At 49.6% G+C, this 25,270-nt stretch overlaps 7 protein-coding genes across 7 annotated transcripts; 3 read left to right on the top strand and 4 right to left on the bottom strand.

Annotated features, from left to right (window-relative positions):
• Positions 1-521: 521 nt before the first annotated feature.
• Positions 522-2,987, bottom strand: P168DRAFT_264574 (uncharacterized protein). Its single transcript, XM_024834866.1, has 2 exons — positions 2,471-2,987; positions 522-2,405 (listed from the first exon to the last, which is right to left on the bottom strand). Exons 1-2 carry the CDS (start codon positions 2,868-2,870, stop codon positions 712-714), a joined length of 2,094 nt encoding a protein of 697 aa, XP_024696168.1. The 5' UTR covers positions 2,871-2,987; the 3' UTR covers positions 522-711.
• A 229-nt stretch (positions 2,988-3,216) lies between these two features.
• Positions 3,217-4,592, bottom strand: P168DRAFT_288035 (uncharacterized protein). The gene is made up of 4 exons (XM_024836701.1): positions 4,180-4,592; positions 4,082-4,110; positions 3,853-3,987; positions 3,217-3,751 (listed from the first exon to the last, which is right to left on the bottom strand). The coding sequence occupies exons 1-4, from the start codon at positions 4,346-4,348 to the stop codon at positions 3,413-3,415; spliced, it is 672 nt and encodes a 223-aa protein (XP_024696167.1). The 5' UTR covers positions 4,349-4,592; the 3' UTR covers positions 3,217-3,412.
• Positions 4,593-5,196: 604 nt separating this feature from the next.
• P168DRAFT_302472 (uncharacterized protein) lies at positions 5,197-5,796 on the top strand (the record flags this gene model as incomplete). Its single annotated transcript, XM_024838660.1, has 2 exons — positions 5,197-5,308; positions 5,359-5,796. The coding sequence occupies exon 2, from the start codon at positions 5,374-5,376 to the stop codon at positions 5,794-5,796; it is 423 nt and encodes a 140-aa protein (XP_024696166.1). The 5' UTR covers positions 5,197-5,308; positions 5,359-5,373.
• Positions 5,797-7,045: 1,249 nt separating this feature from the next.
• P168DRAFT_279530 (uncharacterized protein) lies at positions 7,046-8,003 on the top strand (the record flags this gene model as incomplete). Its single annotated transcript, XM_024835796.1, has 3 exons — positions 7,046-7,090; positions 7,151-7,799; positions 7,882-8,003. 3 exons carry the CDS (start codon positions 7,046-7,048, stop codon positions 8,001-8,003), a joined length of 816 nt encoding a protein of 271 aa, XP_024696165.1.
• Positions 8,004-10,418: 2,415 nt separating this feature from the next.
• Positions 10,419-14,445, top strand: P168DRAFT_231290 (nucleoporin Nup120/160; the record flags this gene model as incomplete). The annotated part of the gene is made up of 3 exons (XM_024833271.1): positions 10,419-11,058; positions 11,138-13,279; positions 13,334-14,445. 3 exons carry the CDS (start codon positions 10,419-10,421, stop codon positions 14,443-14,445), a joined length of 3,894 nt encoding a protein of 1,297 aa, XP_024696164.1.
• A 656-nt stretch (positions 14,446-15,101) lies between these two features.
• On the bottom strand, positions 15,102-20,409 carry abcB (putative ABC multidrug transporter; the record flags this gene model as incomplete). The annotated part of the gene is made up of 15 exons (XM_024833259.1): positions 15,102-15,333; positions 15,459-15,833; positions 15,891-15,971; positions 16,024-16,642; positions 16,713-16,828; positions 16,879-16,950; positions 17,016-17,139; positions 17,195-17,533; positions 17,598-17,760; positions 17,816-18,597; positions 18,660-18,893; positions 18,952-19,231; positions 19,283-19,509; positions 19,566-20,103; positions 20,182-20,409. The coding sequence occupies 15 exons, from the start codon at positions 20,407-20,409 to the stop codon at positions 15,102-15,104; spliced, it is 4,410 nt and encodes a 1,469-aa protein (XP_024696163.1).
• Positions 20,410-21,901: 1,492 nt separating this feature from the next.
• On the bottom strand, positions 21,902-22,678 carry P168DRAFT_98268 (uncharacterized protein). The gene is made up of 2 exons (XM_024842257.1): positions 22,421-22,678; positions 21,902-22,357 (listed from the first exon to the last, which is right to left on the bottom strand). The coding sequence occupies exons 1-2, from the start codon at positions 22,572-22,574 to the stop codon at positions 22,077-22,079; spliced, it is 435 nt and encodes a 144-aa protein (XP_024696162.1). The 5' UTR covers positions 22,575-22,678; the 3' UTR covers positions 21,902-22,076.
• Between the last annotated feature and the right edge of the window lie 2,592 nt (positions 22,679-25,270).

The following is a 25,270-nucleotide window of genomic DNA, read 5'->3' as shown; positions in this document are numbered from 1 at the left end:
GGGTAGGGATCGGACAGTCGTCACCAGAGATCGTCGACCGTTGTATTCCTTGGGTTAGATTGGTGGGATCATTCAGGAACGGTGATAATTCCAGAGGGGGAACAAAGAGAAGCACAATATAGTTATATCAAATCCAAAGGAAAGAGAAGGAGAGCAAACTTTGTTTATATCTCGAGGGTGAATGCCGTCTGTATGAAACCCAACCGAGGTCCCCCAACTAATGCCGCCAACTGGTGTAGTGTGCCCCGATGCCCGATGGGGAGATCATCGTCCAGGTAATTTTATCTCGATTAATGGGCCTTTCCCACATCGGTTCCAAATGATTCATAGATAGTTTGACCATTTAGTATAAAGCGGTTGTTGATGCTCAATAACCCCTGATTCGTTCCATGGGTCAGTCGGCTCTGGTTCCGCTGTGGGTGCCTGGTTTGAGGGGTGTCTATCAGACTTTTCGTTCATGGAATGTATCAATATACTCTAATAAAAAAGACTAATGAACAAGACAGTATGGAAATTTAATGCTTTTGGCTCACTGGTCTAAAACTATAGCAGACCCTGTACAGATTGTTATAACACCCCCAAACACGGATCAAATATAAACCAAACACTGCGAGAGCGAGAAGCTCTTCTCGTGGACCCAGTATTATAGACATCTTTCTAGTAGTCTACACCAGACTATACCACAGAAAACAAGAAAGAAGAGGAAAAGGATTAGATCTTCTCCAGCAGCAGCTTCGCGCCCTTACCTGCGGGCCCCTTCCCAGTCTCAGCAGACGCCTTCTCCAGCGCCTTGCGTCCCTTCTTCAGCGTCTTCAGCAGCTCGCTCTTCTTCTCGAAGTCGTCAGACTCGGCAAGGGCAACAATCACAAACACGTTGGACCCGGTCGCCCATGTCATGATCTCGTCCTTGATCTGATCGTACAGCAGCTCGTGGAAGTTGAGCGCCGGCTGCACCTTCTCCACCTTCTTCTCGGCGCTGTTGAATCGGCCGCCCTGCACGAGCGACTTCAGCAGTCGCCCCACGAAGGCCGCGTCTTTGGTGTCCGACTGGGTCTTGGCCGCTTCGGCCACGGCCGTCAGCGCGGCCGTCTTGTCTCCGTCGGCCTCGAAGAGGACCTCCGCCAGGAACTGGCAGCCGAAGCTCGTCTCCAGGAGGCTCTCGGCGCGCGCCGCGATAAGCTCCAGCACCGTCGCAGACGCCGCCTTGACGAGCTCCTGTCGGCGCACCTCCGGCTCCTTCTTGGAGGTCTCCTTGCGGATCTCGCGGATCTCCTTCAGCATCTCGTAGTCGCCTTCGGGCATGAGCCACTTGGCGCGGTCGCCGGCGAAGGGGAACAGGATGGGGATGCGCGCGGTCAGGTCGTTCACCTGGAACATGAGCTCCTCGTTGCGGGTCTCTGCGTCGCTGCCTTGGTTCAGGAGCTCGGTGAAGACCATCTTCGCGGTCAGCTTCGTGTCGTCGATCACTTCGTAGGCCGCCAGGATGACCATGTGTCCGTGGAGATCGCCAGCCATCAGCTTGATCGTGTCGCGGTAGAATCGAGTCAGCAGTTTGCGGTCCTTGGCATTGGCGTATGCCAGACTCCGGCACATTACGCGGCTGCCGGACTTGGTGAACGCCAAGTTCTTGACCAGGTCGCCTTCTTCGTCGCCCTTGAGCAGCTCGATGAACTCCGTGGCCTCGTTGCTTCCGGGCTTAGTGTTGAGGGAGTACTGCAGCATGGCATCGTGTAGCATCGTAAATCCGGTCATCTTCTTCTGCACCAGCTGGTTGATGAGCTCGTGGAGGAAATGCATGATCGGCGTCCGCTTCTCCGGGTTCTTCTCGAGGATCTTGCTGAGATCCGCCGACACATCACTCGCAGTATCTCTGAAGATCGAGAACTCCGGGCCATACCACTCCCGGAGGAGGTTGGCCTGCTGCTCCTTCGTGGCAACCGTGCGGTAGATATCGTCGAGAATCCACGATCCCTCCGGGTGCCGGATCAATCGCTTGGCGTGGCCGTAAAACTCTGGGATGATCATATCGCGAATCTCGGCGTCCCCGTGCACAAGAATCTTGCCAATCAAGAACTTGGCATATCGGCTCTGCGCCAACTCTTTGTAGCTGCCCTTCAACTCGGTGGCGATCAGCTTCCGCTGCTCGAGGTTGGCGTACTTCAGGCCCGTCTGGACGACACGGACGGAGTCGTGCTTGAACACGAAATCTTTGACTCGTCCGGTAAGGATGCCGAAAAGCTCGGCAATGAGCTTCTTCCGCTCCTCCAGGGGAACGTGCGACTTGCGGCGCAAGCGCTCCCACAGCTTCTTCGAGCGCTGGATCACGTCGGCGTTGGGCTTCGCGTTTTTGCGTTCTAGTTGGAGGGCCTTCTGCTTGGCGTGCGACTCGCGGGATGCGTTCTTGTCTAGAGACAGCAATCAATCAGTACAGTTCAACTCAACTTCGCAAGGGAGTGGTCCATCAACATACTCTTCTCGTCCGACGAAGACTTAGCCGCCGCCTTATCACCAGACTCGCTGCTGTCGCTCTCGTCCTTCTCATCATCATCACCAGCGCTATCCATATCAACATCCTCATCCTCGTCAACATTCATACCGCCCTCGAGATCCGAGTCCGAAATATCATCCACGTCGAAATCATCATCGTCGTCGTCCGACTCCTCCTTCTTCGCCGGCTTCTTAGTTTTCGTGCTCTTCTTCTCAGACTTGGACTTGTCGCTCTTCTTCGACACCGACTTGGAAGCAGGCGCCGACTTCTTCATGGAAGTACTCTTCGACTTCTTCGCGGGGACACCAACAGGCGTCTTCGTCTTGCTCCGCTTTCCATTGCGCTCGTCGCCGGCGTCGACGGGACGCTTGACTCCAACCATGGTGAGTCTTGCTTTTTTCCTTGAAAATTTCCTTAATATGTTTCTCCCTTCTCTTTGACGGGTGATGAAATAAAAAGATTATAAATTGAAAAGGTCTAGCGGGAGAGTGAGATTGCGCTGCCTTTGTTAAGTTTCTGCTCAGCAATAATGATCTTCGGCGGCTTTCTTTTTTTTTTTTTTTTCGGCCGCGGGCGGTCGGGTCGTGTTTGTTTGGTTTGCACCTTGTTGATAAGAGCGCTGGGTTTCGCATAGGATGCGATCGCCCTGTCTACTTCATTCACAACAAGGAGGTAAATAGATAAAGAAGAAAAATCTATTGATACAACTGGAAAAAGTATAATACTATGTTCAGTGGAATATTTAGAAAATACAATAACGCATACCCATTACCCATGCCGATCCAAGGACTAGAAATAGCGCAGCTATCAAACATCCAGGCGGTCGCCGCCTCCTTATCAATTGACCCTCCTAAAACGCCAGCAATTAGTATCGTTACTCCATATATATTCCCCGGAGTCGACCATGTCCCGCGTCTCAAGCGCCTATGACCCTTCTCCGGACACTGGTGATTGAATGGCGCCCATCTCAGCACCAGCGCCGCTCTGTTCGCGCTTCCTACCTGGGAAGTAGAACGTCGAGGACTTGGAGGACTGGCTGTCGCTGTTAAAATCGCCAAAGCGCGAGAATATGCCCCTCTTCTTGGGCTTGGGGTCGTCGGCGCCGAGTTCTACTTCCTCGAACTGCTCTTCCTCCATTGTCTGGGGCTTCTTGGTTGAGCCGTGTTGTAGGGAGGGTGATGACATGCGTGAGAATCGCGAGTCGAGGGAGGTTCGGGAGGGGAGTGCGTCGGAGTGGCACACTGGGGAGCGGGCTGAGATGTCCTAAAGTACGGAGTAGAATGCGTTAGTTGGTGTGGAGGGGTTGGTTACTGGTTTGTTTGCTTGCGTTCTGGTACGTCGAGTGTTGTCAAGGGGGTGCTTACGAAGGAGCGACGGTACGAGTCGAATGACTCGCGGGATATCGAAAATGGCTCGTTTTCATTGACGAGGCTCCGGTGGTTCGAGTTATTTGACGACCCTGGTCGGCGCCAGATACTCTGTTTCTCCGGCGGCGACGGCTGCGAAAGAGGTCTTGTTTAGCAATCTCTCTAAGTGCAGTCGCCAGCGGAGGGGGTGTGGAGAGGTAGTCGACAGGGGAGAGGGCGTCTATACCGGAAGATAGGCGCCATTGTCGTCGACCACTAGATTTCACCAAGAAAATGACATTAGGCCGAGGCAACCCTACCGTCGCAGAGTGGGACGTATCGTACCACTCAACTTGTACTCTGGAGGCTGGTTCTCGCAACTTTTCCTGATGCTCAGGGGGCTCGTACTCGTAGGCGGGGCCCCCGTGGATAATCGACCGTCATTGTAGATATCCGATTCCCCGCTACTTGGCGGCGCGGACCTCTTTGCGAGGAAGTTTCGGAAGGGGGCCATCTTCGATCAAGGGACGAAATACTGCACCGTGGCGACACAATGAGGGTTGCTTGAGAGGTGTTGCGATGCGACGTGGCCGAGCGGAAAGAGTGACTGGAAACGGAAATAGGGAGCAAGATGGATGGATAAATAGTGGCCGTGGTGTTACAGTGGAGTAGCCCAAGATGCGCCCCTCCAACCCTCACATGATCGGCGCCTCGGTGTTGGTGGAATTCTGGAATGGAGGTGACGATCGAAATTGGGCTGGCTAATTATCAGGGATCATAACCAAAGGTTGATGTTACTTGTACACGAATGTTATGGGATTGGTTTGTGAGATTAAAGACCCCACCAAGGCACGGCGGGCTTTTGTCTGGCGCCACATTTACTCCTTCGTCATTTCTTGCCGTACCTTGTCATTCTTTGTTGTTAATACAATTTATTATACGTCTTGCGTCTAGTTATCAGCTTGTAAAATCCATTGCCATGGGATTTATGTCATTGCAGCCGTTCTATATCGTAGCGCGTTGTTCTTTGGGAACATGCGGGGAAACAACGGGCGGGTCTGTTTCTGTCTAACACTCTACTTTATATACATCGAGCCTATCCACACTATGTTCCTCTGGCTGGACTACTGGTAGCTTTCTTTGGACGAATGCTAGATATAATATGGAAAGCAAGAGGATTCGGACCCCTTCTTTCAATGATATGGTCCTTCCTAGGTTGAATTTGGCTTGCCCTACCATATTAGAAGAGCTGTGTAGGACAGCACCTTCCTCATAGCATGTCAACAACGTCCTTGTGCCTGTTTCTGGTACTTGGGGGCTCGTTTTCTTGTCTCACTCAACCCATATTTACTACTCCCAGATATTCTATCTCCATTGCGTCTCTGTATTCTTCGGTGTACTCTCTGAGTCGGGCTTGTCAAACTTCCACTTTGGCCAGTGGACAGTGAACATCCCCTTCACTCTACACCACCAGGTATGGTACCATGTTGGACGCATCAGACTTGCGTATTCTGACGCCGGTAGGTGCAAACCAGCGCCATGCCTCGCCTCCTCGATATCATCTCGATCGGAATGATCGCCATCTTCTGGGCGACCCGACCAACCCTCGCATCCTCCATCCCCCGAGAAATGGCAACCAACGCCAGTCTCTCTGCCCTTGCCAGCGTCGATGACGACGAGCCTACATCTTACAAAAGATGTGACTGGAATTCGCAATGCGACTACGGCTATATCTGTGATCAGAAATGCACCCTCGGCTGTGCCAACACCACCGACTGCGTTGCAGGTCAGACTTGCAAGGATTTTCGATGCCACACGGAAGAGGATGTGCCTTGTGGTCCTTTTGGTTCGATTTGTGGGAAGAATGATGATTGTTGTTCTGGGCAATGCAAGAGGATCTGGTTTATCTGGATCAAGAAGTGTCAGCATGAGGTGCGGCGGGCTAAGAACTTGGGTGGCTGATTGAATGCGGTGTTAATCACCTGTTGTTGGTCTCTTCGATGCGCAGGGTATTCCAGGTGTTGTGTCTTGCCAGTCAGTGTGGTTGGGGGTTTATTCTTATAGTGTTAGCCAGTGGACTCATGGCTAAACAATATATATCCAAAACAAGCGGAGAATTATGGTCGATATTGTAGAGCGTATGCCTGCAGATCAGGTAACCCAGTAGTTTCAATCCAATTGATTAATAAGATTGTTGTAAAAAGAATTATGTTATACTAATTTACCAAGAGCTAAAATCCAAATATACTGTAGGTATAAACCCTAACTGGTGAGTAGCTAAAGGTAAAGTGAATAAAAATGAAGGATGAAAAATGAAGAGTGTATTATCTAACACAAAAGCTTAGTATTTCCTAAATCTGTCACGGATAACCTAGTGGAAGGTCAGCCGCCAAGTCCGCAACCTTGCTTCGGCTCACGCCAGCAAGAAAGGTGCCCGGTACGAATCCTGGGGTCGTCATTGTACTCGTGCGAGTAATCCACGATCGCTACAAGGCGCTAAGCAATGGAAGTGACCCTTGAGGGAAGCAATTCTGCAGAGACTCCTCCACCCTGGGGTGGCGTCGCCGGATTACACCATCTTGTTACAGGGGCGTTGACTACTTGGCTGAACAACTACATCTCTTCTTTTTTTTTGTTTGATTCTTTTTCTGTCTCTATTCACAACCCCTTCAGCGGCCACATTGACCATACGGACTGTAAAAAAAACTCGTCCCAGCTCTCTACATTTTGAATTTTTCTGATTCCTTTTTTTATTTTTTTATTCTATTTGATTGAGAATAACCACGACTTAGTAAATCTACTTCCATGTATGCACCCGTAGACACCGTACATCTCATCGCCTTGAATATATGACCACCAATAAATATTCTTGATCAAGCCCCAACTAAGCCAGTTTGATATTGTTGTTTTATCACGATATCTGTGCGGAAGGCAGAATTGGCAATGCTCGCGGCTTCCGGTTGTGTCCTTGTCACCAAACCATGGCCAGCTTGCTCCTGCCTTACTCCTCGAGTAGACAACCTGAAGTAGGTAAACACTGACTAGAGGGCAACCAAGAGCAGGATCTAACATACTACGCTCTCTCCGTTTATACCACCCGGTTTTAGACACTCTCTGGTGGCTTCAACAAGACAAGAACAAGATACACCACCTGCGTTTCCCAAATACAAAGAGTCACGCAATATCGAGTACAAGGCGACCCACTACCAAGATGCGGTTTTGGAGGGGATGGCCCCTGTGGCAGAAGCTGAGTTTTGTAAGTGCTAATGATTGTCTGACATAGCTTAAATAAGTATACTGACTACTACGCCCAGAGTCTGATGTGCCTTCTAGTATGCCTACTAGTAATAATCCCTCCATGGCCCTGCTGATAGGTATTGACATGGACAAGCTCCTCGTTGTCGCATATGGGGTCTGCGTTCTGCTGTACAATAGACGAGCCATCCGAAGACTCACCGCAGCGAAAAGAAGGTCAGCCACAACGCAGGATGCCGAAAGCTACCCGATGCTGGACGAGATAGACGAGATACCATTTGGCGCAAGAGCTCTGGAGAGAGGTGTCAAGGTAGAGGGCATATGGACCCCCAGCCAATCGTCGCTACGCAGGCCTGTGATGCGGGAAGACAAGGACAGCGTAGATCCGGCCCCACGAAGGATTCTGGTGAATCAACCGGGGGAGGTGCAGAGATCCTTCCAGACATTTGTTCCGGCACCTATCTTACAGATGCCCGACTCGCGACACTTGGAGACCCAGAGGGTGAACTTCGATGTGAGCGAAAGGGCCGGATACGCACATCCCGGCCTTTCCCCCCCAACCTGGCTTCATCCACCAGACATCAACGAGCCTTCTAAGCATCAAACCTTGAGCGAACGGGCAAAGGGTCACCGATCGAGATGGTGGTACATCAGAAGCTCATGGCTTAACGAATCCTCTGACGGGGGTGAACAAAAGCTAACGGATGATGGTAAGCCATGCAGAATATGCGTCTTTCTGTATATGAATATTGCGGCCAGAAAGGAACATCGTATACTGACTCCTCATGCCAGAACAAAATCGAGCTTCCGCTGAGGCCCGGCGGCGCAGACTAAGCAAGTTCATCGACGACAAGTTCCGGGCGACTCCGACTGAGATGTTCCAGCTCAAGAAGATGCCTGCCGCTAAAATATAAAGAAGACAGGAGAGTGGTCCAGAGACCTGGAGGCAGTATATATTTTTTGGCCCTTTTCCTTTCTTTATGAGATGGTGGCAGGGTCTCCTGGTTCATTCTCTGAAACGACCGAGATATTCAAGATCGTCGAGTGTGCAAGGTGCCACCAGAATAATTCACCCCATTCGCAGTCGCTTTTGTCTGTTGCTTTATCTGGGATATTATAATATTAGTGTGACGCTTTTCTATCCTTTCATGTCTCATCTAAGCTGTGGGTCTGTTGTTGTAATTAGTAGACCTGATAGTTGCCTGGTGCCAAGGTAAACCAAGGTAGAAAAACAAGGCACGTGACCTCGCGACATCCTCGACGCGTCCACAATCCATCATCGTCCAGGTGAACGGGATCACAGTGATTTGCCACTTTGACAAATAGCATTGCTTACAATAAGGTGTTTTTTTGAGACACTTCCCACACCTACTGGGGCACCTTTTGTACCTGTTCTAGGGAAGCAAGCAGTTGCTGTGCACAGAACACCCAGTGGCTTAGAACGCGTACCACGTCGAGTCAACTGGCCCCAGGATCGGCCTTCTGCGTTGTCCCGCAGACACGCCAAAAGAAAATTTCTACTATAAAGAGCCTGAACCGCTGAGTGAAAATGACAGCTGAAGCGGAGACTCAGAATGAGCTCGATGATGGACTGACGGGTCCTGGAGCGCCCACCCCTCTTTCGGCGTTGGAGGTAAGATCTGGGTCCGTTGGTGGTGATCAATTGCCACGGATGACTCCTATATTATCGATATTCGCTTTTTTATATGACAGGGACTGACATCGCTTACTAGGGTGTTGGTGGCTTGACTGCTCGAGATATTAAACTATTTCTTGATGCGGGTTATTACACTGTTGAATCTGTTGCGTATACGTATGTACCCCATATCGTCAACCCGTCGGAGACTCTATCATCTGAGGCAACTCGAATGAAGAAGCTAACACATGCGCTGTATGAATTAGGTCGAAACGTATGCTTGAACAGATCAAGGGTGTGTCGGAGCAGAAAGCCAATAAATTGCTAGTGGAGGGTGAGTCAACATGACGAAATCCCCATTTACGCTGGCGCCGCAATCATCTAATGCGTCTCTTTGATAGTCGCGAAGCTTGTGCCCCTAGGATTTACCACTGCCACCGAGATGCACCTGAGACGGAGTGAACTTATCTCGATCACCACCGGCTCCAAGCAATTGGACACACTTCTTGGAGGAGGCATCGAGACCGGGTCAATTACCGAGATATTCGGCGAATTCAGGACCGGTAAAAGTCAGATTTGCCATACGCTTGCGGTGACTTGCCAGCTGCCTTTCGATATGGGTGGCGGCGAAGGAAAGTGTCTTTACATCGATACAGAAGGGACATTCCGGCCCGTGCGATTGTTAGCAGTTGCCCAGCGCTATGGACTTGTTGGCGAGGAGGTGTTGGATAATGTGGCTTATGCGCGGGCCTACAATTCTGACCACCAACTTCAGCTCCTGACCCAGGCATCTCAAATGATGTGCGAGACCCGGTTTTCGCTCCTTATTGTCGACTCCGCCACGTCATTGTATCGAACGGATTTCAATGGTCGTGGGGAGCTCTCGACGCGCCAAAACCATCTCGCCAAATTCTTGCGCACGTTGCAGCGTCTCGCGGACGAGTTTGGTATCGCCGTCGTCATCACAAATCAGGTCGTCGCTCAGGTTGATGGTGGCCCGAGCGCGATGTTCAACCCGGATCCGAAGAAACCCATTGGAGGTAATATCATCGCCCACGCCAGTACGACCAGACTGAGCCTGAAGAAGGGACGAGGCGAGACTCGAGTATGCAAGATATACGATAGTCCGTGTCTGCCTGAGAGCGACTGTCTGTTTGCTATCAACGAGGATGGAATCGGAGACCCGAGCCCCAAGGACCTGGAGAATGATTGAGCAATGCGGTGTCTGTAGGTCCTGGCCACGTGATACGAAAAATGATGTTCTTGTTCAGTTGCGTTCATAGCTTGTGTTTTTCTTTGTTTTATTGTGATAGCATGGCATTCTCCATAAATAAACAGCTGAAATGGTATTAATTAGAGATTGTTAGAGTGAATGACTATAATCTTTTGATGTTGATAGTCGTCTATTAGTAAATATCCAGGTACCAGCAAGATTATAGTAATACATAAGTTCATGGTAATTCACTTGATGAGAGTAAAGATTTGGTCATTTAGTTATCTCGGTTGTTCAGGCGGCCGTTGTTAAGGCGGGTGCCAAGACCTTGTTTTTTCTGAGCAGCGGAAGAGCTTCAGCTTCTTTTGTCTTCCAGACTCCTCCGCGCTGCAAGGTTCCACCCACTGCGAACCAACTGATTATGGAGACTTGAGATGACCATTTCCATTATCGTGCAAGGTGGTTTCTTGCTTCTCTGACATGGCTAAAATCTACAACGACACCCGCGTCGATCTCCGGCCATACTCGCCGAGCGCCGTCGTCAACATCCCGATTGCAACGCAAGCGACCTCGCAGAGCCGCCCTCGTTTCTCCATAACCGCCCTGACAGGCCGCGATGACTTTGTCGCAAAAGACGAAGATGAGTTTTCTCGGCGCTATCTAGCAACCCAAGGATCGATCTATTTCCGCAAACGCAGCGTCTTTCCCCGAGCGTTCCTATGGAGGGTGGTCAATGACAACAGGGTGCTGGAGATCCAGTGTGTGGATCTGACAAAGGGAGGGATTGAACACAATGAATACAATCTCACGCTGCGCTTGGATTTCCAGGAAGAAATTCTGCCGTCGGGGGTGGATTTCGCAGACTTGGAGGACCACGAATTGCTGAGCGTGTTCGTGATTACTGCCTCGAAGCAACTGTACACCTTGTCCCTGCGCCCGGAGTTCTTTCGCAGAGCAGCGTCGATCGCTGAGAATGTATCCGATTGGTGCAAGTCTTGTATTCCCGCGCCGTTGTCGTTTTCGCACCCTCACCGGCTGCATGCTAGCAGCCCCCTGGAGCTGTTTGTCTCCCTCGACAACGGGGCGCTTTTGCGCTTGACTAGGAGGTCTGGTGACGATGGTAATTCCGCCCCCATATCCCTTCGTTGTCATCCTTATTATTTCTGCGCCTTTTGGAGATTTGGAGCTGATTGAGATAGGGTCGCACTGGAATCCTCTTACCTTTGACGAGCGAAGCTGGGGCGCATCGATTCGTGGGCTGGTTAGGTGGCACACGCAACCTTCGATCAAATACGACGGGCGCAACCTCGACACAAATGTCCCAAACGCGATCGCGACCACATCCGATCAGACCTATGTCTTCGCCGTCTGCTTGAACCACACCCTAAAGATATGGAACCTCGCCACAAACAAGTTGGCTGCCACGAAGGACCTATTGGATCGCGAAGTACAACATCCCGACGCAGCTTCTTACAGTCTGAACCCTTCTGAATCTTCCTTTATACGTGTGTTTAATGTGGAGAGGGCATTGGACGGGGCCTACCGATACTACGTCGTCACATACTCGCCCTTTGAGGAAGGGCGCTTTAAGTTCTGGGCTGTCAAAGGCGGTTTGACCTCGCCGCTTGTCATCGAAGATCTCTACCCAGGTTCTGCATTGAGACCTCTGGACCCCGACCCGTCAGGAAACATGTTCTGGAGCATCGCGGATTTCCAGGTTAAACCAGCCCAGGAAGGAAAAGGCATGGAACTCTGGGTCCTGTGGAGAAATAGCAACGTTTATCAGCTCTTCACGTTACACTTCAACCTTGAGACCCTGACAGCCGACTGGGACACCAATTGGGTATCAACGGCGATGGACTCTCGCTCTCGGGAGCCTGCTCCTGTGGTGGCATTTTCCGACGTTGTGGATCCTACAGACAAGTGGTTGAAGTTCCTGTTGCAACCAGATCGATTTTCCTCAGAAGTACTCGAGACTGCTCTGGCCATATACCAGGAAGCTGTCAAACCGCTGTCATCTTCGAGCCCGCAAAAGAAGAGCGGCTCTCTGCCAGAACGCCTTTGTTCAACAGTTACGACCAGCGTTGCGCTCCGGAAATTAGCCGATGACGAGATGGACTTCACGCGGTACCAAACAGACACGGATGCCAAGTGGCGTCAGTTCTGTCAGATTGCGGACGACATCAATAAACGAAGGTTCGAGCCAGTCTCAATCGCATACGACTCATACTACGAGCTTCCCTGGTTGCTCCTTTCGGACAGTTGCGCGGTGATTCGAGAATGCAGCTCAACAGAACTACTGCTGCATAACTCGGGCTCTGAGTTGAGGGAGGAAGGCCCCAAGATCGTGGACCGGTGGAGGCATAGGAACTTGGGCTCGGAGATTGGCGACTTGTTTGAGTCTGCATCCCATTTGATAAAGGTTGCGTCTGGATTCCGGAAAAGGTTTCCCGCAGATCTGGAGGTAGGATGCCGAAGAGCTCTTGAAGCCGAGATCTTCACCGAACCATCGACATCTGTCCCTGATAGAATGGATGCTTTCCGCGAGCGATGCGACTTCGGGGATCAAATTTCCGATAAGACATATACAGGGCTTATTGCCGCGATGAACGAGCATCTGAACATCTACGAACTTCCCAACGATGTTTTCTTCACGATCGTCGATTCGATTCCTCTTGGGTTCCCGGGCAAAGATTCCGACCTTTTGTCTACCCATTTTGGCGTCAAGGTCACGGTGAATGGTGCTCAAGAGACGATCTTGTTTACCCGCAAGCTTCTGACCGACCTTCTACTCCTTGTCGTCTTCGTGGATAGTGAGGTGGAGCAGCAGGATACTTCTACCTTTGATGCAGCGGAATTATTCGCCTCGCTAGTGTCGCTGCTGAGAGAGTATGAGATGATGCATTGGCTCTGCTCGAATTCTCGGTTGTCGCATGATAACTCCACCGGTCTCGCTGAAGAAAATTCCACGCCTAACCTCTCTGTGAAAGACTCATCCTCGAAGTCGAGACACACGCGGATGGTGACTATTTTCGAGGACCTGTTTGCTGTAGACATCAAGCCTCGTCAGAACGTCGGACTGCCCCAGAGTTATACACTGACTCTAGGTATTCGGGATGTTTTGTCATGGGTGACGCGTCAGGGCGAAGTGGCTTATCCGAACGCATTGGCCTACATACAATGTGACCTCATCGCGAAGAATAATATAGATCTCGCCTGGGATTTCCTTCGCTTCCAAGCAAGCACGTCTTGGGCGACCTATGTGAAGGGCCGTCTTTACGTCGCTATGTCAGAGTTCGACACCGCAGCTCTGTATTTCCGCAAGGCTGCATATCTCCTATGTAAGTTCGATTGCTCTCTTGATGCACAATATTTAGTGTCTAATTTGTTTCCAGCATGCGGGAAACCCCTTGGAAATCTACACGAGATGTCATCAACGCTTCTTGATATCGTCTCGGTGGATTGCTTCCATAACGGACTTCCAAAATACTTCCAACACGTTTTGTCTATATTTGAGCAAGCGCGTTCGTTTTCACACGTCGCCGACTTTGCCTCTCTTGCACTGCAGGCTCTTGCTAGCGAGAAACGGAACGAGAAAAACCCGGAGTACACCACTTTGCGAACGGATGTTCTCTCACGCCTGTTCTACGCTTCTATCCACAGCTGCCACTTCGACCAGGCGTACTCTGCGCTCTCTCGATACCAAGATCTGGCGCTGCAGAAGTCGGCGCTCAGCTCCCTCATCACAGCCATACTCGCCACGTCAGGACCAGGAACCGCGGGACTCGAGCAAATCCTCCACTTCCCCACGTTCCTCGTCCCCAACGTTGCTGCCTACGTAGACGAGATCCTCGTATCTCTCGCCCACAAACAGGATTCCCACAGCTCGTTCCTTGAGATCGGGAATAAGTGGTCTGACAGCACCCCAGACTATCTACGCATCCTGCAAGCATACCGCATCGCACGGAACGACTACCGCGGGGCGGCCGAAATCGCCTACCAGAACGTGCAGCGTCTCCGAAGCGCCCGAGATACCTCCTCAACGCAACTAGTGCTCGCCAAAAGCAGAGAAGCAGACAACTTCAGACCCACAGACGAGGAAGACCCCGAGAGCAAAGAAATCAGACACGAACTCCTCTCCCTGATCAACCTGCTCTGCTGCGTCGACAAAAGCGAAGCCTACATCCTCGTCGAAAAAGAAGACCCCTCACTGCCTGCAACCCGCCCCCGCAGCGCCCAACACGACGACGACGGGAACGTCTTCATGGACGACGCCGCCGGTAGTACCTCGTCTCCAACGCCCTCCACCCGACACGACAGCAAACTCACATCCACACCGAGCAGCAGCAGCAAGGGCCCCAGACGACGAGTGATCGTGACCCTGGACCACCTCCGTCGCGAATTCCAGTCCGAGCTAGACCGCACCAGCAGAATCGAGCGGGGTGACTGGGAATTCGGGATCTTGGACCCTGATGAAGCGGATAATGACGATACGATGGTATTCTAGTAGTATGGAGTTGTGTTGCGTTATGTGAATTGATATTGTCATTATCTATCTACTCGGATTTCTCCTCCTCAAGTTACTAGGGCCCACGCTTGTAATTTACGCTAGGATAGGTATGTGTGTGGTGGTCAGTCAACGGGGAGGAATCATATGATGCTTTCATTTCTTTATTTCTTGTCTTTGTTTTCATGTGCGTTAGCTTTGATTTGGGGTCTTAATGTGGAGCAATACAAATAGCATTCGGTGGGTTTTGGCTGTTTTTACATCTGTTGCTTCTTCTTTCTTTGCCTTTCGACTTTGGTTCTACACGTACGTACTTAGTGGCTGTATCCTCCAAGAGATGAGTGACTGGAATGCATCGTATCAAACTAGGAAAAAAGATGCATGCTAATTTACTTGTTACTCACTAACAAGGTAGCCTGGTATTACAAAGAATCATAAGCCAAAACCCGAGCAACGAACGTAAAAAACAAAGAGTAAGTATATAATTTATCAGAAAAGGAACCATAACTGAGATTAGATCATGACAAGACAAAAGAAAGATGACAACCCAAGGAAAAGCCCAGGAAGCGGAGACCGCAACAATTTCTACCCCTATAGACAGACAAAACAGATATATAAAGTCACAGACGCAACAAGTCAAGTTCAGTTAACCTAATTTAATCCAACTCATCCGCCACGGAGCTCGCATAAAGGCGAGCGAAGTACGACTCGTCTGAGGAGAGCAGATCGAAGGGGTTACCGGACTCGACGACGCGGCCGGCTTCGAGGACGACGACTGTGTCGTAGTCGAGGATGGTGTCGAGCTTGTGTGCGACGGCGAGGATGGTGTGGGCGGCGAATTTTCCGCGGATGACGCGCTGGAGGATCTCGTCTGTTTTGGCGTCCACGCTGTTTTGGGGGGTGGATGTTAGTATATAGATAGGGAGGATTGGCTGGGAGGGGAATGGGGGTTATATGCTCGGGGCGGAGGAAGGATAGTGATAGAGAAAGGAGGAGGGGAGATATGAACTTACTTGCTGGTGGCTTCGTCGAGGACAAGAATTTTCCCGGAACGGAGGATGGCGCGTGCTAGACAGAAGAGTTGCTTCTGTCCGTGCGACAGGAAGAGCTCGTCGATGTCGGCGTCGAGGCCGCCCTTTTCTTGGACGATGGAGTATAGCTGGACGCTTTTGAAGGCGTTCCAGATGTCTGTGTCTGTGATAGAGCCTGTTGGGTCTGCGTTGCGCCTTACTGTCCCCTTCATTAGGAGGGGACTCTGTGAGACTCCGTTGAGGCGTGAGCGCACGGTTTGGCGCGGGATTTTCGAGATGTCGGTGCCGTCGATTGATATGCTACCGGTGCTAAGGTCTAGCATGCGGAAGATGCTCATTACAAGAGAGGTTTTGCCGCTTGATGGAATGTTAGCTATCTGTTTGTGCTAGGATAGGGAATGGTGATTTGCTTACCTGCCGGTTCTGCCACAGATAGCGACCTTCTCGCCCTCCTTGATGGAAAGAGATACATCTTGAAGCACTGGCTCAGAGCTCCTGAGGGGATGTTAGCAATTTATCGTGACCTTAGCGGTATTGGTAGACTCACCTATACTGCGCAGATACGTTGGTGATCTCAATTTGACCTTGAGATGGCCACTCGTGGGGAACGTCGTCTGTTTCCTCTGGCAGATTTTCCGAGGACACTTTCTCCGTGAATGTCCTGACACGAAGAATTGACCCAATGTGCGTCTCCAGATTAGTCCAAAATGTGACCAAGAGCTTGATGCTCTGGCTGAACATGATGACGTTGAGCAATGCCACCCCGACATAGCCAGAGCTGATCGTCCCCCGCATTACCACAACGAGAACAGCTAACAACACTGCAATGGCTGCAACCACCATATCCAGAGTAATTGTGAGCCAGCGCTGAACAGCATATAGAAGATAAAACGGTCTCTGCGAGCGATCAAGCAATTCTTGATTCTTCTCCTGGAGAGGACGCTGCCACCCAAAGGCTCTTAGGGTGATGAGGCCGCCGAGGCAGTCACTGAAGTGGGAAAACAACGGCGTCTTCGCTTCAAGGTCTAGAAATCGTAGCTGTCGGGAAGTGCGTAGGTAAACCTTCTGCACGGCATAAAGAACACCGATCACCACTGGGAAGGAGGCGGCTGCATATTTTGATCCAATTCCGATAAAGACCATTTGTGAGATGCAGAGAACCAGCGCTGGAAAAGTCCACTTGGTTAGTGAAAATCCTTCCTACCCCCACAAGACAAGGGGACTAAGATCACTTACTAGTAAATGTATTGATAGCAGCAGCTGGAAGCTCCATATCAATGAGCTGGAGGTCCTGACTAAAACGGTTGAGGATAGCACCGCTGTCTATGGCTGAAAAGAAAGACATAGGAGCTCTGGAAGAATCATCAGCATGAGAGTGATACATTCTAACAGTGTGTCTTACCCAAGGACGGTGCTCAAAAGATTCCTGTGGAAAACCTCGCCCGATTTCGGGACCATATGAATGAACATCTGCCTGAATCGACCTGAGCATCAGTGTCTATCGCACATTATAGAAGGTTGGACTGGATATATGCTCACCAGCAACCAGCCATCAAGGATAGCATCGCCACGGCACCAAGCATTGCATAGATACCCAGATAGTAAGCTGTGTGCACTCCAGGCTCCCTTTCGTTTGCACTAGCCCACAACTTTACCCAGAGACCTAGGCGACAGTGTTAGGAATTTCCGGGCGCAGGTTGGCAGTTTAGGATACTCACTGGGAAAAGATATGCAGAAAACAAACCCACTAATGGCCACGATAAATGTAATTGTAGGGAGCCATCCAATCGACCTGGCATAGTACAGGTAAATGGATAAATCGCCGCTGCTCCCGTGCTCATCGATCACCATCTCCTTTGCTTCAACAGTGGTGGTTTTAACGTCGGACTTCTCTTTGATAGCGCGTGGTTTCCCCTCGAATTTCCATTCAGGAGAGGCTAGTGAGAAGCTGGATACGTAGCCTCCTGCCGAGTCGAGGGCTTTGAAGGTTCCTTGCTCTGTGATGAAGCCGTCTGTGTCAAGAACGACAATGTGATCGGCGTAAGGAACTCGTTTCACTACCGAGACGAGTGATTAGCTCCAGTTTCGAAGATATTATATCTATGCAAAAAGGCAACACACCAGACGATGAAGCTAAAATGACAGTCGAGCCAACCGAGCGTAGCAAGCCATGTACACCAATAAGATGGTGAAAAACGTGATCCTCGGTGGTTGCATCTAGACCGCTCAAGACATCGTCTAGAATGATGATCTCTCTTCGGGCATAGACAGCCCTGGCTAGTGCCTGCAAGTCAAATAGTCAGCGATATTCTCGGATGAAGAGGGCAGAAAGAACGTACAATCCGTTGGCTCTGACCGCCGCTGAGGGAAATGCCTTGACTCCCAATGATAGTTTGATCTCCGCGAGGTAGCTGGTCAAAGTCTTCCACCAAAGCACACGCGCGTATAACAGAAGTATACCACCCGCTGTCGAAACTCGACATGGCAGTAATACTATCCCGGATTGATGCGTTGATATGCCATGGTACTTGGTCACAGTACGCAATTCGCTCAGACGATACACTTATGTTTCCACTTAGACAAGGTACCTCGCCAAGGAGAGCCTTCACTAAGGTTGATTTTCCGCAGCCAGAGGGGCCGATCAGCATAACCAAGTTCCCCCGCCCAACTGTAACCGTCAGGTTCTTGAGCAGGGGGTCTTTGCTAACGTCCCAGCCAAACGCCGCATTTTGAATCGTTATCGAGTTATATAACGAGTGAGAAGATTGGATCTCTGACGACTTGCGCGAGTGAGAGCTGTTCGTAAGCGTCTCTGCGTCATCAACGAAAGCAAAACGCTTGGTCTTTTGCTCCTGGAAGAGATCAAGCTGGGGCGTCGACGCGTTTTTTCTGGAGTCAACATGACTTTCCTTGTCAAGGAATTCTTGAATACGCGCAAAGGACCCAACAGACCCCACGAATGACATCAAGGCCATAACAAGAGTCAAGAGGGGATCTGACAAAAGCGTGAAAAGGGATAATGATGTGTATACTACTGAAGTGTTCAGTGCAGCATCGTCGTGTGAGATACCGACGAACGCCCCGAAAGCGACAATCGGAGCAAAAATGCGGGTTAACCAGGCTGCAGGAATTCATTAGCAAAACATGTATTATGGTTCAAGGCGAGAAATGTAGTTGACTGACCGAAACCCATATTCCAAACCAAAAGTGTTCGGAATTTCTTCGAAATGTTCAATTCATCAATGCGTAAGTTGTGGACCAGGTGCATCATTGTTGGGGTAAGACCAAGCATTTTGACCCCTTTGATCGAAGAAAGCATCGAGGCAGTCGATGAAATACGCCTCTCAATGGCCTCGAGCCATTGTGCTTGTCTTGCCATAACGAACGTAAGTCCTATCATGGAGCCAACTAGGGCAACTGTTCTAAAGCGTCAGAGAGCACGAAAAGACAGAACCATTCAGATAAGATATCTTACCAACTGAGACCCCAACTGGAACCACGCAGGCCAGACCTAACTGCTGCTCAAGAAGGTATATAGCCAGCCCCATTTCAATGACGTTGGCCCACATGTCATGCATTGTTTGCCAACCTTGAACTATTCGTTCGACATCCGCACTCATCAGCGTGAGAGATGATGCAGGATCGGCTTCTTTGACATCAAGGCCGGTTGCCTTGTTGTAGACCATGGAGACAAGGGCCCCCCTTACCATCGCGATTGCGCGGTACGTTGAGTGTTGATATTGTCCCATTGTAATCTGTGGCGCTCATTAGACCGAGTCGAGAAAATCAAACACTTCGATACTCACAGCTAGCCCCGTATACACAAGTGCATAGGCACCAATCAAACCGTAGCCGACATTGTCGGTGTCTTGGTTCACCGGCTCGGTAGAAAATGAAAGCGAACGATGTAAAAGTAAAGGTTGGCACAGATTCAGCGCGACAAGACAAGCTCTCGGGGCAACACCCGATAAGATCTGCCACTTGAAAGCTTTCAAGGTCACGAAGAATAGTGAGTTTGGGGATTTTGTCTCCACTAGTCGAAATTAGCCCATAAAACGCTAGTTTCCTTGCTCACGGCACTGTATATACCTTTCTTCCAAGATGTTTCCAGAGTGTCGCTCAGTCGCTTCGAGTTCAACTTCTTCTCAAGCGTAAACAGATCATCAATTGCGAGGATCCTCGAGAATCCAGCACGGAATACAGGAATCAACCACCAGAAAAAGAACTTGTTGAAGACACCACTCGTGGCTTCTGGTGGATATTTCGAGTATTTACTTTTCAGAACAGACCTCTTTTCCACAGCCTCGAGAATGAAGAGCAGAAGCTTGACACCAAGTGCGGCAGAGGTGAGAATTGTGATCGTGTGGTTCATCCCCCCCAAGTTCCTCAGCCATAATGTTCTGACTTTTGCGCCATCGAAAAGAAGGCTGCAAAACAGATAAAGGTTGAGAAGAAGCGATGGCTTGACAGACAGGTTATGTTCTGCGTAGGAGAGAAAACCGAGGAGGAAGACTCCCGCCGTCGTTGCGGAGTTCGTCGCAATGGAAGCACGTGTTCGGATGCTAGAGGGGAGGGACCAAAGAGCCACCAACGCAGCCTGCGCAAAGGTGAGAGCAATCCATGTGGCCTGTTTTCCGTGAAGAAGTGAAAAGATTAGCTTGCTGACCTTGCTCAGGTAAGGCGCACAGAGAAGAGATGTGCATACCACTTTCGCCCATAGAAGCCAAGAAACTTCTACTTTGCGAGGTTTCCGGGCCAGATGCCATAGCCGAAATGGTACAATGATCAAGACGATGGCTAAAGGCACAATCCCCAAGATAATTTCCTCAAAGAGAAGAGAGAAGTCGAACCCCCCTCGGCAAGATGATGCGGGAACACGCAAGGCATTATCCACCTCCTGGCAGAATAGAGGGGAAGGTGACTGTACCACCATGACGCCGGATCTACTATGGAGTAGATTAGAATAGTTGCGATGCCAGTCACAGACCGAGTTTTAGCCAGCTTCGCATTGAAAGCGCACGAGGACAGTCGCGGGGTTGAAGTCAACCGGCTGGGGATTTTCTGTCTACCAGTGCCGAATCGCCCATAAACCTCTTACACGCATTTGCCTCCCCTCGTCGGCTTACCCACGATCCCACCTTCACAAATGAATAGAAGTGCAACTACAGTCGATAGGGTGGCAATGAAAGCACAACAATCGAATGGGAATTGTTTGACGGAAACAATATAGAAGGATAAATTCGCCTAGAGGGAAGTGAAAGAATGGTATAGTATAAGGTAGCATACAGTTCAACTAAACAGACCAGGCTTAGAGACAATGACAAATAATAGTAAGACGGAAAGAAAATAAATTAAAACAGAAAAAAGGAATGAATAGAAAATAAATTAGAAAAGAAACAAAGAATTCGAACAGTGAAGCTCACCATATGCTGTTTCGGCTCTGACGCGGGCTTCTTCCAAGCGATCTTTCCACTGTTTTTGCTTTATTGATTACTCAATATTGGAATTTCTTTCTGATTATTGCCATTATTGTGACTATGATTATTGTTGGCTTTCCCACCTGTAGGGTGTTTCAACCGATCCAAAGGCCATTATTATTCCTCTATCACCTCGCATTAGCCTGGGAGAACCGAGCATCATTCGTCGGAAGGTAAAAAAAATAAGATAGAAAGTGTTCAACAACACGAGGAACATAGGTACTACAGAATATGCTGTACCATCTCACTCACCTAATCCTCAATGGCCGCAATGTCCCCTGACGAGGCAGAGTTTGTTTTTTCGTGGTGTTGTGGTTTGTTGTCCCCCCCGTTTCTTCAGCTGAAAACCCCCGTCCGATTGTCTTTCCCGTTACCATATCGTGGTTGACCTGGTCTGGACCTTTCGCAAAATCTTTGACACGAACCCCTGTCCTGTTGCCCCCACTTCGCAAGGGATACAGAGTGGCAATAGGTACACGTAGAATCCTGGTAGCCTCGCCCTGGCAGGGAAAAGCCAGTAGGAGATGAACCGATGTCTGAGAAGGCGGGAAGCCGGCATCTTCGTTCCACCCAAATCCCGATTCTGACAGGAAGGCCGGGCGGTGTTTTAAATATCCCGCTCCACCCATGCGGATTTTGATCCCGACGAGCTCCTAAAAACGGACTTGGAAGGAATCCTTCACGCATACACGAAGCGATGTGGTGATAGGGCCACGACATGACTGACTCAGTGAGGTGAAGTATACTCCGAAGTGGAATTGTCAGGACCCCCATGGCCGGTTATGACCTATGGTGGATGTCATCTGGACTCCACAGGAAGAGTCAGCTTTAATTTTTTTAAACGAGATCTCTGTGCTACTAGTCCGTGAACTATGTGACGAAAGTTATGTAAGTGGGACCTGGTTGATGGCGAAATACCCCATCATTGGCTTAGTGGAGGTACTTTGTCGGTGGTTTATGGTAAAATCGATCCCACTAGTCGATCCGGGTGATCTGTCAATTGGCAAACCGGTGCCGGGGTGGGATGGGAAAAAGTGGGCACGTATCAGCTGTCATGATGATTGACATTAGTTGACATCGATCGCGATCGACCATGGTATCATGCCATAATCCTCATTTGTCCCTAGGGACGACGAGAGTTTTTGGTACCTGAATTAGCCAGGTGGTTGACTCCTTCACTGCTGCATTGTTGAGGAATTGGCGATGGTGGATCGAGTATTCGCGGAGTTGGCTTGGTGTTGTTCAAGCGACCAAACCTTAAGGATGGTAACAATCGTGTTCGTGGCTTGGTGGTTGTGACTGCACACGCCATAACCGAAAACGACCAACGCCAAGGGTGCGAGATCCCTGACGGTAATAGGTTGGTCTGGCCATCGTGAAGATAGACCTTACTGAGATTGGTTACTGCTCCCGGCCACCTTAGTACTCGAGGTGGAGCTGTGGAGTTCGATGCCTAACTTAACCCACCTCGTCTCCCGGCTACACTAAGTCTCGAACAGAATCTGTCTCCACCGGGAAATCCGATGATCTCTCTCCTAGGACGTCTTACCTCACCCAAGCCCCCCTCCAAAACAAGGATAATGCTCCGAAGCAAACGGAACGACAAGACTCCATTCTTCATGGAGCCACAGAGTGGATCGTCACCTTTTCAGATGGACTGATGGCTGAAGAGTGAAACTGAAGACCTTTAGGCGGAGATCATGACAGATCAATATGGTTCAGCTGAGGATTTTCCTGGAGTTTCCTTTATTCAATGAAATAGTGAGCCTTACTTGGCCAGTTGTATTTTGTTGATTTATCTCAAGAATGATGATTTTTTGTATGACCCGATGGAACCTAAATGTGGATCATACGAAACCCAAACGATGAAAAGAAACGAAAACTGGGAAACGAATAGAAAGATGAAAAGGAGGAGAAAAGCACTGGGATCTGACCCCAGGGCTAAATCCCCACCTATACGACTATCAATGCCCGATGGGCCACGGCAACCAAACGGGGATCAACTCGGGTTTGATAGCCGAAGGGAGCGAAGAAACTGGTCAGTGGGCCTGGCAGTTTTTGTTCATGCTCGAAGATCTACGGAGTACATTTTCTCCTGGTTTTTTCCCCCGAGATTATCCGGGGCAGGAGAATTATGAGGAATTATGAGGAATTATGATTTTTTGCTATTTTGATTATTGATCTATTTTTTTCTTCTTCTTTGTTTGCTCATGTCTAGTTGAAATTACAAAGTCTCTCGCTTGGAAAGAGGATCTTCACGCCAAAAGCAAATCCCCCTGGGCTGATAGAGCCTGACTTGCAGACAAGCCACTAGTGTCAATTAAACGCCCTAGCCTTCCCACCGCCATTGCTTACCCCCTTGCATCCTTTGTAGCCCTGATTGACTGATTTGTTCGATCGTATGAGCTCTGAAATGCAGTCCGTTCTGACGCTTAGTTCCGGAAATTTGATTTCGGCTGGGATGCGTGGAACCACGTCCGATCCACTGGCCTGCGGAATCTTCCGACGAGAATGTGACAGGGCCAATTGCAGGTCTGTGTTTCTGGGGTTGCTTCCTGTGGGTACCTAAATATAGCAATATAAAAAGTACCTCCGTTTTCTTTGAAGACCCCACGATTAACCGGGTATCACAGAGTAGCGTCTATAGTACGTAGGTAGTTCGCAGTACATCTATTTCCTAATTAGCGTTAGTAGAGGTAGGATCGGTAGTAGGTAAATTTGATCTACTTCCTCTCCAAGTTGACCAATCCATATGAGGCTCACGAGAATATAAGTTTCCTTGATTGGATGAGTATGGATCGGATCGATACATACTTCATGAGGTTAACATTCAGCTATCCACACAAACAAGGCAGAAGGGGCAAAACAGACGACTGGATCTTGCCGAGCACAGTGGCTGGAAATCACCTACCACTCTAGGACTTGCGGGTACCTGCGAGAGATACTCGATTGTCAACCATGAGATCAATCGCCAGGCCTCCGGTCTTACAAAACGGAATGTACGGAGTAGTGCGGATTGGAAAAACTAGCTCCGTCTGTAGAAGAAGTTGTTGTCAGGTAACAGTTACTCCTATGGATTCAACCCTGCCACGCACCGTACGGGCTCTTTGGTCGCTTGGGAAGAAACGGTGACATTCATCTCTGATCGTCCGAGTGACTATCCTCAAGAGGTTTCAGCCTCGGAGAATTGACCACTGTAGTAATGTGTTGGCATTGTACCATAGGTTGCTAAACAAGCTTACCACGATTTGGGTGACCGTGGCGCCGATGACCATTGAGACAAAGGGTCCTGTTCTCACCTAGATGCAGACTTTGTCTACACAATTGAAAGTTCTCTTTCAGATAAGGCTGACAGGATCTCTTCTAGACAAGGCTGACACATGAGTAGCCAAAGTATGAACATGTGGTTGCTTTACAGCCTTCAAGGTGCTTCTCACAAAGGAGGATCATAGTTCAACTTGTTATCAGGCGTCTGTTGTATATCGTTAAGGCTGCCCGAAATACGAAAAATCCCTATAGCGTTCGTAGAATAGACGTACGAGTTCACACCGATTCAATATGGGTTCAAGGAGGGACCACTAGAAGAACAAGTCTAGAATGAGCCTCTCTGATGATAGCCCGAGTCATCACACCTTTCCTTGTGAATCAGCCGGGATGCAGTCAAACAGTAGATGCAGGGATAGAAATTGTTAGAAACCCACCCACTCCGTAAGCCCATACGGAGTACGGGAGTATTTGGTCCATCATTGTGTCTCTGACAGAAGCAGGTTTCTTCACACCAACGATCCATCAGAACCCTGTACCTCTTCTGCATTTTGACTTTTTTTTTGTCATGTTTCTTACTTTTACTTTTTTCCTCATTTTTTATTTTTCTACTTTTGATTTCCTTTTTCTGACTCTGTTTTTTCGCTTTATCTTATTTATTATTATCATTTACTATTCCTGTTAATGACCCACTCATTCCAGAGCCACCCAAGCTAAGCACCTCACGCCGTCAACACATGGGCCCAGGCCGGTGATGGATCCTCAATGCCACTGTGCCTAAGCTGCACTCTGTCAGCCATGAATCGAGGCAAGGAACCTCTGAGCTTTTGACCCGATTCAGTACCTTATATTGAAATCATCATTTCCCGAGCCTGACCTGCATTATTGGCTCTCAGATCTCTTTTTCATTGCCCCCGAACTCTAGTTCGTCCACCAGTTTTCAGTGGGCCATAGGATGAAGCTCTACTGTTAGCCACTCTGGTTATCTATTTTAGGCTGAAAATTCGAGCCCCGAGCTAATTGTCTATGTCTTCAATTTAAGGATAGAAAGCC

Source organism: Aspergillus campestris (genome assembly GCF_002847485.1).
Source record: "Aspergillus campestris IBT 28561 chromosome Unknown P168scaffold_2, whole genome shotgun sequence".
NCBI classification, from domain to species: Eukaryota; Fungi; Ascomycota; class Eurotiomycetes; order Eurotiales; family Aspergillaceae; genus Aspergillus; species Aspergillus campestris.
Note: the sequence above shows the minus strand (reverse complement) of the source record. Positions and strands in the feature narration are given on the sequence as shown.